The sequence below is a fragment of the Phycodurus eques genome, chromosome 16 (genome assembly GCF_024500275.1).
Source record: "Phycodurus eques isolate BA_2022a chromosome 16, UOR_Pequ_1.1, whole genome shotgun sequence".
NCBI lineage: Eukaryota > Metazoa > Chordata > Actinopteri > Syngnathiformes > Syngnathidae > Phycodurus > Phycodurus eques.
This window is the reverse complement of record NC_084540.1, coordinates 8,027,751-8,042,452: the sequence shown is the minus strand read 5'-3', so window position 1 is coordinate 8,042,452 and position 14,702 is coordinate 8,027,751. Positions and strand designations below refer to the sequence as shown.

The following is a 14,702-nucleotide window of genomic DNA, read 5'->3' as shown; positions in this document are numbered from 1 at the left end:
TACAGGACTCCGCCGTCCTCGCGGAATTTGTCGGACTCCGCCGTCCCCCTTTTACTTGCCAGTGACTAGTATTACACAAAGTTTATTCTGCCGCAGACTTCTTTGTCGCGCAATTCACTCACTCTTTAATAACATTTTTTTTTTTTTTAAATTTAACTCACCAAAGTCGTCTTCATTCCTGTGGATTGTCGTCAACCTTCAGATCCCAGTTGAAGAGAACAAAGACCAGTCCCGGAAAGGGTCTTACTTGCAGTGGGCACGGCTCTTAACTGGAAGTCGGCTCCACAACTGGAATCCTCGGGTGTATTGACATCCGGCTCGAAGGACCAATGTAATGTTGGATCTATCTCACCCAACACTTATAAAAATAGACACAAAAGGAATGAAGACGCTGGTTTCTTTTGCTCATGAGGAGGGCGTATGGGAGATTGTTCAGATTACAGCCTCTCATCACGCTCTAAACAATCTCTCCCGCCGCTCCTGTATTTTTTTGAAATAGGGAGGTTTTACAATACATAACATACTAAGCTTACAAGACACAGCACACTAAGGGGAGGGTTTCAAGGTGAAGACATGAGACCAACACCTGCCACGTCCTTGGTCAAGGCGCCCTTCTGTCGGATGATTCCTGCTGAGTCATCTTCTTGAAGGCGAGACATCTTCCTTTCTCAAAATCGTCCATAATACTAATGCAAGCTTAGCAAATAAATGATAACTTCTACAATTTATTTAACAAGCCCTGTCTTGCTAACTTATTTTAAAAGCACAGCAGCGAGGTTCAGTGCTCTTACACATTCACACACTCATATCAGCTTCACACAAGTTAAAAGCATTTACCTTTGTTATTTAACAATGTTTTATGGTGTATTTCTGGTTTATCTGAGGAAAAATATACTGTACATGTTGAAGCAGCTCCTCCCATCCCCAGTAGGCTACCGTCTACTTGGCCTGACATCTCTGGACAATAATGCGTCGGATTCGAGGGCTGAATATTACATTCGGTTAAGGACAGACATTTTTAAAACCATAAATGCCGAACTGTAATTTTTCTTAATGTTAACGTCGCTCCTTCCGTCAAAGTCCGCAATGCATGTGCAAATCACATTCAATTACACTGAATCCTTTGGTCAAAATGAAATATTTCAATTCGGGCTCATGGGAGTATCAAACACTGCAGTTTTTTTCTCGCACTATTGAGTGGGCCTGTCTAAAAAGCAAACCACATCATAATAGGTGTTGTAATAACCAAATAAAATAAATGATTAAATCACTCATTATTGTTTTAAATTTGCTCATTTCTGTCCTCAGTGTACTTCACGTTTACTTATCAGAAAATCTGACGATCTCAGGTTGCTGTTTGCTCATAAAATCTAACAGCTAAGGGCGCTGCGCATTAATTTGCAACAATGTCATGATTTTTTGACAGGTACTAAAGATGTTTGAAGGGTATACATTATCAGCTAATAATCTACACTGATAGAATTTTCTGAGCTTGAGTACTCACCAAATCCATGGTATAATACTGTGTGCGCTACACAAACATTGCAGCTGTTTCCAAGTGCCTTAAAAAGAACACAGATTGATCTATGTCTACGTATATACAGTGGGTACGGAAAGTATTCAGACCCCCTTAAATTTTTCACTGTTATAGTGCAGCCATTTGCTAAAATTAAGTTCATTTTCTTTCCTCATTAATATACACACATCACCCCATATTGACAGAAAAAAACAGAATTGTTGAAATTTTTGCAGATTTATTAAAAAGGAAAAACTGAAAGATCTCACAGCCATAAGTATTCAGACTCTTTGCTTAGTATTTAGTAGAAGCACCCATTTGAGCTATAATACAGCCATGAGTCTTTTTGGGAACGATGCAATGTTTTTCACACTAGATTTGGGGATCCTCTGCCATTCCTCCTTGCAGATCCTCTCCAGTTCTGTCATGTTGGATGGTGAACCATTTTCAGGTCTCTCCAGAGATGCTCAAGAGATGCTTTAATTGGGTTTAAGTGGAGAAAACCAGGCACTGCTCATCACCTGTCCAATGCAGTCCCAACATTGAAGCATGGTGGTGGGAGCATCATGCTGTGGGGGTTTTTCAGCTGCGAGGACAGGACGACTGGTTGCAATCGAAGGAAAGATGAATGCGGCCAGGTACAGGGATATCCTGGACGAAAACCATCTCCAGTGCGCTCAGGACCAGAGACTGGGCCGATGGTTCACCTTCCAACAAGACAATGACCCGAAGCACACAGCTAAAATAACGAATGAGTGGCTTCAGAACAACGCCGTGACTGTTCTTGAATGGCCCAGCCAGAGCACTGCCTTAAACTCTAATTGAGCATCTCTGGCGAGACCTGAAAATGGCTGTCCACCAATTTTCACCATCCAACCTGACAGAACTGGAGAGGATCTGCAAGGAGGAATGGCAGATGATCGCCAAATCCAGGGGTGAAAAAGACTCATGGCTGTATTAGCTCAAAAGGGTGCTTCCACTAGATACTGAGCAAAGGGTTTGAATACTTATGGCTGTGTGATATGTGAGTTTTTCTTTTTTAATAAATCTACTAACATTTCAACAATTCTGTTTCTTTCTGTCAATATGGGGTGCTGTGTGTACATAGCTCAAAAGGTTGCTTCTACTAAATACTGAGCAAAGGGTTTGAATACTTATGGCTGTGTGATATTTTAGTTTTTCTTTTTTAATCTACTAACATTTCAACAATTCAGTTTCTGTCAATATGGGGTGCTGTGTGTACATTAATGAGGGAAAATAATTGAACTTAAATTATTTTATCAAATGGCTGCAATATAACAAAAATGTAAGGGGGTCTCAATACTTTCCGTACCCACTTTATCTCTCAAAATAATGACTATTGTTACACAAGTGCTGAAGAGATGGAAATATGTTGACTGGTGCCAGTAGTGTGCTCGATAGATGGAAAGAATACTTCGAGAAGTTGATGAATTAGGAAAGTGAGAGAGAAGGGAGAGTAGCAGAGGCAAGTGTGGTGGACCAGGAAGTGGCAATGATTAGTAAGGGGGAAGTTAGAAAGTCATTTAAGAGGATTAAAAATGAAAAGGCAGTTGGTCCTGATGACATTCCTGTGGAGGTATGGCAGCATCTAGGAGAGGTGGCTGTGGAGTTTTTGACCAACTTGTTCAATAGAATTCTATTGCGTGAGAAGATGCCTGAGGAATGGAGGAAAAGTGTGCTGGTGCCCATTTTTAAGAACAAGGGTGATGTGCAGAGCTGTGGGAACTATAGAGGAATAGTTGATGAGCCACACAATGAAGTTATGGGAAAAAGTAGTGGAGGCTAGACTCAGGACAGAAGTGAGTATTTGCGAGCAACAGTATGGTTTCATGCCTAGAAATAGTACCACGGATGCATTATTTGCCTTGAGGATGTTGATGGAAAAGTACAGAGAAGGTCAGAAGGAGCTACATTGTGTCTTTGTAGATCGAGAGCAGACATGCCCAAAGTCCGGCCCCCGGGCCAAATCTGGCCCGTGTTCATATTTCCACTCTGTCATAAAGCCTCTGTCATAAAATCAATAATATGTGGCCCTGCAGTACAAAATACACACGCAATTTTATATTTCACCACAGGATGCCAGTAAACTTGTGGCCGAACTCTCGCGGGGCCGTTTTGCGCATGATCTGTTTTTTGCCCATTTCTGAAATGGCAACTGGAAGTAAGAAAAGGAAAGTTGATAGCGAGGGCCACTGTTTCCAGGACAAATGGAAGTCTGAATATTTTTTCACTGAGTTTAGAAACAACTGTGTCTGCCTAATTTGCCAAGAGACTGTGGCTGTGTTCAACGAGTTCAATATAAGGAGGCACTACCAGCGCACTACCAGACGAAACATGCGAATTACGACAAGCTAACTGGAAACGAACGCATTGAAAAATTGAAGCAACTGATTTTAACGGCACAGCAACACTTTTTCACAAAAGCCAGTGAGTCGAATGAAAATGCAACAAATGCCAGCTATGTGGTGGCAACCCTGATTGCCAAGCACTGCAAACCTTTTACTGAGGGTGAATTTATTAAAGACTGTGTGATGAAAATGGTGGAGAACATTTGTCCTGAGAAAAAGCAACAGTTCGCCAATGTTTGCCTGGCTCATAGCACCAACAACTCCCTCTTGTCAACTTTTACCAGCAGCTGGATAAAGACAGGTTCCAAGAAATTTGTACATTTGCTAAGAAAATGTTGAGCTTGTTTGGCTCGACATACTTGTACGAGAAAACATTCTCAGTCATGAACATGAATAAGAACCGCGTTAGGACAAGACTAAGTGTGCGTGACATCTTATGCATTAAAACCACCGCTTTTGAGCCAGACCTGCCCCATTTACTGCAGTCGAGATCTCAGTATCACCCTTCACATTAATGCAAACATGTTGTTTGTTGATTCTGATGAATAAAGTTTGAGTCAAAATTCATAAAAATACTTTATTTTGCATTTAATTAATTTTTATTTTAACCTTCAATTATCCAGGTCAGACAGTTATCAGATCTACCTAGCAGCAGACAGCATAGTAAAATAAAAATACATACAAAAAAGCCTTCCCCTTGTCGGTAGCATGTAAAATTTATCCTGGCCCGAATGACAATTTTTTTACGTCAATGTGGCCCATGTGGCAAAAAGTTGGCGCACCCCTGATCTAGAGAAAATCTTATGACAGAAAACCCAGAGGGGAAGTGTGGTACTGCATGCGGAAGTCTGGAGTGGCAGAGAAGTATGTTTCAATAATACAGGACATGTACGAGGGCAGCAGAACAGTGTTGAGGGGTGTTGTAGCTGTGACAGACAAATTTAAGGTGGAGGTGGGACTGCATCAGGGATCAGCCCTGAGCCCCTCCCTGTTTGCAGTGGTGATGGATAGGCTGACAGATGGGGTTAGACTGGAATCCCCGTGGACCATGATGTTTGCAGATGACATTGTGGTCTGCAGTGAAAGCAGGGAGCACGTGGAGGAACAGTTAGAAAGATGGAGGCATGCACTGGAAAGCAGAGGAATGAAGATTAGCCGAAGTAAGACAGAATATATGTGCATTAATGAGATAGATGGTGGGGGAAGAGTGAGGCTACAGGGAGAAGAGATAGCAAGGGTGGAGGACTTTAAATACTTGGGGTCAACCGTCCAGAGCAATGGTGAGTGTGGTCAGGAAGTGAAGAAACGGGTCCAATCAGGTTGGAACTGGTGGAGGAAGGTGTCAGGTGTGTTATGTGACAGAAGAGTCTCTGCTAGGATGAAGGGCAAAGTTTATAAAACAGTGGTGAGGCCAGCCATGATGTACGGATTAGACACAGTGGCACTGAAGAGACAACAGGAAGCACAGCTGGAGGTGGCGGAAATGAAGATGTTGCGGTTCGCTCTCGGAGTGACCAGGTTGGATAAAATTAGAAATGAGCTCATCAGAGGGACAGCCAAGGTTCAATGATTTGGAGACAAAGTTAGAGAGAGCAGACTTCGATGGTTTGGACACATCCAGAGGAGAAATAGTGAGTATATTGGTAGAAGGATGATGAGGATGGAGCTGCCAGGCAAGAGAGCTAGAGGAAGACCAAAGAGAAGGTTGATGGATGTCGTGAGGGAAGACATGATGGCAGTTGGTGTTCGAGAGGAGGATGCAGGAGATAGGCTTACATTGAAAAGGATGACACGCTGTGGCTACCCCTAAAGGGACAAGCCGAAAGGAAAAGAAGTTACACAAGTGCTGTATTATCGCATGTAAACAGGCAACGTAACAATATTCTGGCATATATTCTTCAAATTCTGTGAAAAATGAGCTATATTTAGCTTAGTTGAAGTAGCAGCTAGTGTTGGGAAATGCTCAATGGCTGTGTGTTAACTGAAAAATCAAGCTTACTAAAAGGAATAACAAACATACTTCTTGAAAATTTAAAAGTCTGCCATGTGTAAATCCAGTGCAATATTTCCTAGTATCGATACAATTGATTGATTACCTTTTAAAACGATTTAAATTTCCTCCGGTAGGCTAACTCGCCGTGCACAGATCGAGCCAGTTGGTTCGTAGGAATATTAGCTGGATATGTCTTTATAATTAATGAATCATTACACCCTTAATATAATAATATGTATTCATTTATTTCCAACAATCTTTTTGTCTTCATTTCATAACGTTTGTCTTGGCTGCCAAGCGTCCAATCATTGTGTGGATTTTTATTTTATTTTTTTTGGTCCAGTGAGATTCCATGTATGTGTCGCCATGTCAATGTGATCTGCCCATGGTCTTCAATGCCATAAATGCTGGCCCATGCCACATACACACAATGGTAATGGCTGTTTATTTTTTTAACCAATCAGATTTCAAATTCAATAAACAGGGCCACCTAGAAGGCCTCCAGTGATGTCGGCATTTTCCCATCCTCGATTGGTTGATTAGAGCAAAAGCAGCCCAAAGTGGCTGATGGAACAGGATGAGAAATTGAGTTAGAGACGACATTATTAAAAAAACTTTTTTTCAAGCCAGAGTTTTCAAGAAAAAGTAGACATTGTGAGGCTAGGTGGACCAACACCGTTGCTGGTTTGTTTGTTTTGACCCGGTAAAGGATTTATATAGCACTTTCAGAGCACTACACTATGAGCTTTATACAACTAGTTTACAGACAGAAGCAGAAGAAAAAGTGAGGGGATTTCAGATATATATAAGCATCTCTAGTGAATACGATATTTCATTTAAAGTTTAATCTCAAGTTATGTTTTTGTCATGTTATGAGACAAATATTGATTGTGAATTGCATAGGTCGGCTGTACACTGCCCAGTCAAATCCGTGGAAGCTTTGTCAACTGTCTTGCCCATAGCCGCTTCGTGCCGTTGGCTGTCTTTGATCTGCTCTCTGCAGTGAGATATTCTTAAAATTTAAGAGCTTTAAACTCACGCATGCATTTGTGTAATGTTGTTGTTTGAGCAGTCTAATGTACGTCATTTGTGAATATGTGACATTCAAGTGAAATAGCTGCCAGCCGATCATCAAGCTGTCGTCTGCCACTGACCACAAGTGGTGCATTTTTTAATAAAAAAAAAAAAAAAAAAAGAGAGCAATTACCGGAAGAACTCTTTTCTGCTTAAATGTTGCTGGTTTAACATTGTTTTGATAGAATAGAAGAGAATGCCTTTATTGACATATACACGTAAAGTATTTGCATGTGCCCTATAAAGGATTAATCTATTAAATTTGGGTACCTTCAGCATTTTTTTTTTTTTTTGGTGCGTTTTGTGTTCATTTGTGTATTGTTTTTTTTACCTGTCTTATGATTTGTGCATGGGTGGTAATGTTACAGTGCCTGAAGGAGTGAAACTTGCGATACAATCGATAAAAGATAGTTTGTGTACAGGATTATGAATTTGTTAGGCTGTGTGCTTTAATGACGAGTAGCGACACACAAGTACACGTAAAAGGGCCCTGTTAACAATAACTACTACCTGTGTGTTATTAATGTTGCATACGACGTTAAATAGTGAAAGATGCTATGTAGCAATCGCTAAGTTAGCGGCCGAATAAATAATGATAAATAATCAAATGAAATCTCTCTCTCTATCTCTCTGTCTGTAATACCACATATTGTTATATTGCATTTTTGTTTATTTTGTAAAATTGCGATGTGATGATGGTATTGAGAGGGGGATTGGGTCACTTACAGTGGGTACGGAATGTATTCAAATCCCCTTAAGTTTTTTACTCTTTCTTATAGTGCAGCCATTTTCTAAAATCATTTAAGTTCTTCCCCCCCCCCCCCCCAATTAATGTACACACAGCACCCCATATTTGTTCTGACATGCACTGTGAGTGGTAAGGTCTTATAGACAGGTGTGTGGCTCTCCTAGTCAAGTCCAATCGGTATAATCAAAAACACCTGGACTCCAGTGAAGGTGTAGAACAATCTCAAGGATGATCAGTTGAAATGGACAGCACCCGAGTTAAATTTATGAATGTCACAGCAAAGGGTCTGAATACTTATGGCTGCGCGATATATCCGTTTTTCTTTTTTAATAAATCTGAAAAAAATTCAATAATGAAATGTTTTTCTGTCAAAATGTGATGCTATGTGTACATTAATTAAGGGGAAAATGAACTTAAATGATTTAAGCAAATGGCTGCAATATAACAAAGAGTGGACAATTTAAGAGGGTCCGAATAATTTCCGTACCCACTGTAAGTCTCCACTGAAGACTCAGGTCCCAAATGCTCCACCCGCCATTGATATTAGGACTACCCCATAAAAATATAATGAATGGACCTCAGAAATATACAGTGTATCCAGAAAGTATTCGCAGAACTTCACTTTTCTTACATTTTATATTGTTACAGCCGCATTCCATAATGGAATAAATTCATTTTTTCCTCAAATTTCCACATACATCACCGCATAATGACAACATGAAATTTGTGGGGGGGAATTATTTTCTAAATTCATTCATTCATTCGTTTCCCACACAGCTTAACCTCACTTAGGTTGCAGGCGTGCTTGGAGCCTATCCCAGCTGACTCTGGGCGAGAGGCGGGGTACACCCTGAAGTGGTTGCCAGCCAATCGCAGGGCACATAAACAAACAACCATTCGCACTCATATTCACACCTACGGGAAATTTAGAGTCTTCAATTAACCTACCATGCATGTTTTTGGGACATGGGAGGAAACCGGAGTACCCGGAGAAGACCCACGCAGGCACGGGGAGAACATGCCGACTCCACACAGCCGAGGTCAGATTTGAACCAGTAGTCCTCAGAACTGTGAGGCAGATGTGCTCACCAGTTGCCCACCGTGCCGCCTTTTTGTAAATTTATTGAAAATAAAAAAACTAAGAAATTACATTTACATAAGTATTCACAGCCTTGGCCACAAAGCTCAAAATTTAGCTCAGGTGCATTATGTGTCCACTGATCATCCTTGGAGAGGTTCCTACAGCTTAAATTCAGTTGATTGGACATGATATGGAAAGGCACACACCTGTCTATATAAGGTCCCACAGGTGACAGTGCATGTCAGAGCACAAACCAAGCATGAAGTCAAAGGATTTGTCTGTAGACCTCCAAGACAGGAATCTGGGGAAGGGTACAAAAAAAAATCCAGGAAAAAAAAACCTTCCAGAAGGACAACCATCTCTGCAGCACTCCACCAATGAGGCCTGTAGGGCCAGACGGCAGCCACTCCTTAGTAAAATAAAGTTTGTTAATAAAGTAAAAAAAAAATAGAATAGCATCCCTTTTCTGTGGTTGAAGATGTGTGGTTTGGTTACTTAATGAAAACACTCAAACCACGCTTAATTCAACTGTAAGTTGCTGTATAAATTGGGGGAGGCATGGCTCAGGTGGTAGAGTCGTCGTCTCCCAACCCAAAGGTTCAATTCTTGGCTCTTGTGACCTAGAGTAAGATACTGAACCCCCAGTTACTCCTGATACTGTGTCATCAGTGGGTGAATGAGGAGACAGTTTTAAAGCACTTTGAGTACCTTGACGGTAGAAAAGCACGATACAAGTGAAAGCCTCAAATTTGCCATTTAACAAATAAAAGTTATTATAATTTACACAACTCAAAAAACGTAGGGCTATTTGGCTTTTGGGTGAACTGCACCCAAATGCACTACAACCCATTTTGGGTGGGTCGCGGAGAGGTAGTAAATAATTTATCGTACAATAAGTTAGACTGTTAAAATTGTTACTTGCTGTGGTTTGCAGCCTTCATTTCCTAAAAAGAAGACAAATAATCAATGTTGCACTTTCCTAAAAAGTTCAGTTCAAAAATAAATTTTTATAAATGCAGTTATATGGTCATCCTCAGTTTCTTAAGAAGGTGCTCTGAAAGGCACTTTAAAGATAAGTATGTGTAGTCTTAAAAAAAAGGCATGTTTTCAAAGGCTGTTTTTTGTTGTTGACTTAGCGACAATAGAAAAATGTGGGTTCCAGGGTGAAAACCGTTGAGAACCACTGCACTACATTTACATATGACCTTAATTTGACCTTCTCCAAACTTTTGAATGCACATGTCCAGCTGTTGCATGTTTTAGTAATTTGCACTACTTGCTTTTTTGTAACAGTGAGCTGAAAACGGCAAAATTCACAAAAGGTGGTTTGATTCATAAATCATCCAATACATTTCCTGCTTCAGTGAGAATTGGTATTCAAACAGTCCTCCTCATCACATTTTGGCATCATGAGGCCAAAATTACACCTAACAGTTGAGCAACAGTACCTCCCCATTTCGAGACATCAAACAGGCTGTTTGCAGAGGGACGTGAACACGGAACTTTGACTGGCAGTGTCATCAGCAGGTTGCAACAGGGATTCAGAGAGACTGGAAGAGTCACAAAAAGGCAAAGAAGTAGGTGTCTTTGGAAAAGAAAAGAAAACCTGATTTGAATTTTGCCGTCAGCTCCTTAGAGAACAAAATGTTGTGCAAAAAGTACAAAAATATTGCAGTCGTACATGTGAACGTAAATGCTTACAGAAGGTCAAATTAAATTCACCTGTAAATGTTGTGCCTTTTAGGTTTATCACATAAGTTCACCCAAAGGCCGATTGGCTCTAACGTTTTTGAGTTATGTTATAATAACTTTTTTTATTTATATATAAACTTTCAAGAAACCCAAGTATTCTATTAATGAATTTGTTTAATTATCAATTAATCGAATTAGATTAAGTAGCCATGAAAAACTAAAATATTTTTTTGTTGCTTTTTCACCCCATAAGTGTAAAAAAAACTCTATAAGCATACATTCCAAATCCCTTCTTACCTTCACAGGAGGTAACATTGTATTTTGCTGAGAGTAATCTTTATTGTACAGTGCATAACAGGCCACACCTCACCGACAAGACACCAAACAAGCCTCGTGTTTGGAATCTTGTGCTGGTTTGTACTTAAAAAGGGCTGGTTTGTACTTAAAAGGGCTTTGCTCTAAAATAAATTTCATTTTGAGTTCATAACGAGCTTGTGAATTAGCTCGCAACATAGTATAAAATACCTTATCTTCACAACAAGGCAAGTTAAAGTCAACTTAATGTAATACATCATTTTCCAAGATGGAATGAAACGATCTTTTAACAACTTTTGTAGTACATCTGCCCAATGTAATAAATTCCTTTCTGGTCATGAATGAGCAAAATTAGATAAGATTAGCTTTTGAGGTTAGAATGTGGACAGAAATTAGTATAATTTTTACACAGACCTTTTTCTTTTTCGTCTGTCCTCTACAAACCTTGAAACTGTGATGCCATTGATGTTTTTCTTTGTTAATATTGGTGATTGCTGTGTTTCTTTTCATCCTATCCAGGAATGCCTGCAGCTTATGACCTTAGTACAGTCATTGGCAGTGGCCCATCAGTCTCTCACAACAACCTTATCCCTCTAGGTACGTCTTTCTGTGTGTTTTTTCACTGTGCAATGCTATACAGCAGTGTTCCCCAACCTTCTTTGCACCGCGGACCGGTCAGGCGTCGGCATTTTTCTCACGGACTGGCTATGGTGGTGTGCGTGCGTACGTACATACATACGTACATGCATACATATACGTACATATATACAACCCCAATTCCAATGAAGTTGGGACGTTGTGTTAAACATAAATAAAAACAGAATACACTGATTTGCAATTCATGTTCGACCTATATTTAATTGAATACACTACAAAGACAAGATATTTAATGTTCAAACTGATAAACTTTAGTGTTTTTAGCAAATGATCATTAACTTGGAATTTTATGGCTGCAACGTGCCAAAAAAGCTTGGACAGGGTCATGTTCACCACTGTGTTACATCACCTTTTCTTTAACAACATTCAATACATTTTTGGGAACTGAGGACACCAATTGTTGAAGCTTTGTAGGTGGAATTCTTTCCCATTCTTGCTTGATGTACAGCTTCAGCTGTTCAACAGTCTGGGTTCTCCGTTGTCGTATTTTATGCTTCATAATGCTCCACACATTGTCAATGGGAGACAGGTCTGGACTGCAGGCAGGCCAGTCTAGTACACTCTTTTACTACGAAGCCACGCTTTTGTAACACGTGCAGAATGTGGTTTCGCATTTTCTTGCTGAAATAAGCAGGGGCGTCCATGAAAAAGCTTGGATGGCAGCATATGTTTCTCCAAAACCTGCATGAGCAGATGTGTAAGTTACCTATGCTATTGGCACTAACACAGCCCCATACCATCACAGATACTGGCTTTTGAACTTTGCGTCCATAACAATCCGGATGGTTCTTTTCCTCTTTGGCCCGGAGGACATGACGTCCACAATTTCCAAAAACAATTTCAAATGTGGACTCGTCGGCCCACTTTTGCACTTTGCATCAGTCCATCTTAGATGAGCTCTGGCCCAGAGAAGCCGGCGGCGTTTCTGGATGAAATGGATTTTGCTTTGCATATAGTAGAGTTTCAAGTTGCACTTAGGGATTTAGCGCCGAACTATATTTACGGACATTGGTTTTCTGAAGTGTTCCTGAGCCCATGTGGTGATATCCTTTACACATAGATGTCGGTTTTTGATGCAGTGCCGCCTGAGGGTTTTCGGCCTTGCCGCTAACATGCAGTGATTTCTCCAGGTTCTCTGAACCTTTGAATGATATTGTGGACCGTAGATGATGAAATCCCTAAATTCCTTGCAATTGTACGTTGAGGAACATTGTCCTTAAACTGTTCGACTATTTACTCATGCACTAAGAGGTGACTCTCGCCCCATCTTTGCTTGTGAATGACTGAGCAATTTAGGGAAGCTCCTTTTATACCCAATCATGGCACCCACATGTTCCCAATTAGACTGTTCACCTGCAGGAGCTTCCAAAACCGAGCATTCCTCAACTTTCTCAGTCTTTTTTGCCAGCTGTCCCAGCTTTTTCGGAACATGTTGCAGCCATAAAATTATAAGTTCATGATTATTTGCTCAAAACAATCACATTTATCATTTTAAACATTAAATATCTTGTAGAGTAATCAATTAAATATAGGTTGAACATGATTTGCAAGTCATTGTATTTTGTTTTTATTCATGCTTAACACAACGTCCCAACTTCATTGGAATTGGGGTTGTATATATATGTATATATATATATATATATATATATATATATATATATATATATATATATATATATATATATATATATAGACACACACACACGCGTCCTCCTTCGCCGTTCGTGGCGCATCGACTGTGGGCGCGATGCAGGAATGGGGCTGTAGGCAGCCAGACCAGACTGCAGTTCCGTAGCTCCTCAATGAGAGTAGACTTTTAACGCTGTAAATGTAGTTCTGCCTGTGTCGAGCAGAAACCTACAACTGCATCTGTATCAGAGCGGACTTGGTGCATGAGAGTTAACTGTTGCGATAAACCCGTATTTTAACTCCTGATATAGTGTTGTTTTGTTCGCGAACGTTTCGTTCAAAAGAACAAATCTTTTCAGTTAACGTCATGAGCTGAATTAGTTTATGAAATTATTTTGTTCTTTTACCGCTCGGACCGGTAACAGAAGCATTCGAGCCGGCTGGCAGCGGAAACGGAAGCATTCTGTGCAGTCTTAACGTGTCAATTGAGACGCGCAGCTGTTGCGACGGAGAAGATCCGGTCAATTTTCAAAATAAAACACATTGACACGTGAATTGCAATACAACAGAAATTATATAAATTGGTCATTCTTTCTCTGCGGCCCGATAACAAATGCCTCACGGCCCGGTACCGGCCCACGGACCGGTGGTTGGGGAGAACTGCTATACAGCATTGTCACATTTTTTAAAAGGCTCCCATCAAAATGCAAAGCAGCCAAATCTTCCCCAAATGTTTCAACTTCCATGCAAAGACAAAAAACATGGAGTCAGTCCTGCAAACAATTTACCAGCACAGTAACTTCGGATGAACTGGGTTAAAATTGCCCCGTAATAGAAAATGCTGATCTCATGTGGAAGCAGTGTATGAGAATCTACAGTGGGTACGGAAACTCAGACGCCCTTAAATTTTCCCTCTTTGTTATATTGTAGCCATTTACTAAAATCATTTGTTCTTTTTTTCCCCTCATTAATGTACACACAGCACCCCATATTGACAGAAAAAAACGGAATCGTTGAAAGTTTTCCAGATTTATTAAAAAAGAAAAACTGAAATATCACACAGCCATAAGTATTCAGACCCTTTGCTGGGACACTCATATTTAACTCAGGTGCTGTCAGAGACAGAATTGTGGCAAGGCACAGATCTGGCCATGGTTACAAAAAAAAATTCTGATGCACTTAATGTTCCTAAGAGCACAGTGGTCTCCATAATCCTGAAAAGTAAGACATTTGGGACGAACAGAACCCTTCCTAGAGCTGGCTGTTCGGCCAAACTGAGCAATCAGGAGAAGAGCCTTGGTGAGAGAGGTAAAGAACAACCCAAAGAGCACTGTGGCTGAGCTCCAGCGATGCAGTCGGGAAATGGGAGAAAGTTCGAGAAAGTCAACCATCACTGCAGCCCTCCAGTAGTCGGGGCTTTCTGGCAGAGTGGCCCGAAGGAAGCCTCTCCTCAGTGCAAGACACGGGAAAGCCTGCATGGAGTTTGCTCATAAAAAAAAAACACCTGAAGGAATCCAAGATGGTGAGAAATAAGATTATCTGGTCTGATGAGACCCAGATATAACTTTTTGACCTTAATTCTAAGTGGTATGTGTGGAGAAAACCAGGCCTGCTCATCACCTGTCCAA

General features: G+C 40.5%; 1 protein-coding gene across 6 annotated transcripts in view; it reads left to right on the top strand.

Moving 5' to 3' along the window:
• The window catches only part of carm1 (coactivator-associated arginine methyltransferase 1), a 167,508-nt gene that overhangs the window by 134,208 nt on the left and 18,598 nt on the right, over window positions 1–14,702 (top strand). For 4 of the 6 annotated variants that reach the window (XM_061700023.1, XM_061700022.1, XM_061700024.1 and 1 more), the window contains one exon: window positions 11,308–11,385. The exons of the other annotated variants lie outside the window; for them this stretch is intronic. In XM_061700023.1, the coding sequence (XP_061556007.1) occupies window positions 11,308–11,385 (78 nt within the window). The remainder of the gene's footprint in view (window positions 1–11,307; window positions 11,386–14,702) is intronic. 6 annotated transcript variants of the gene reach the window in all.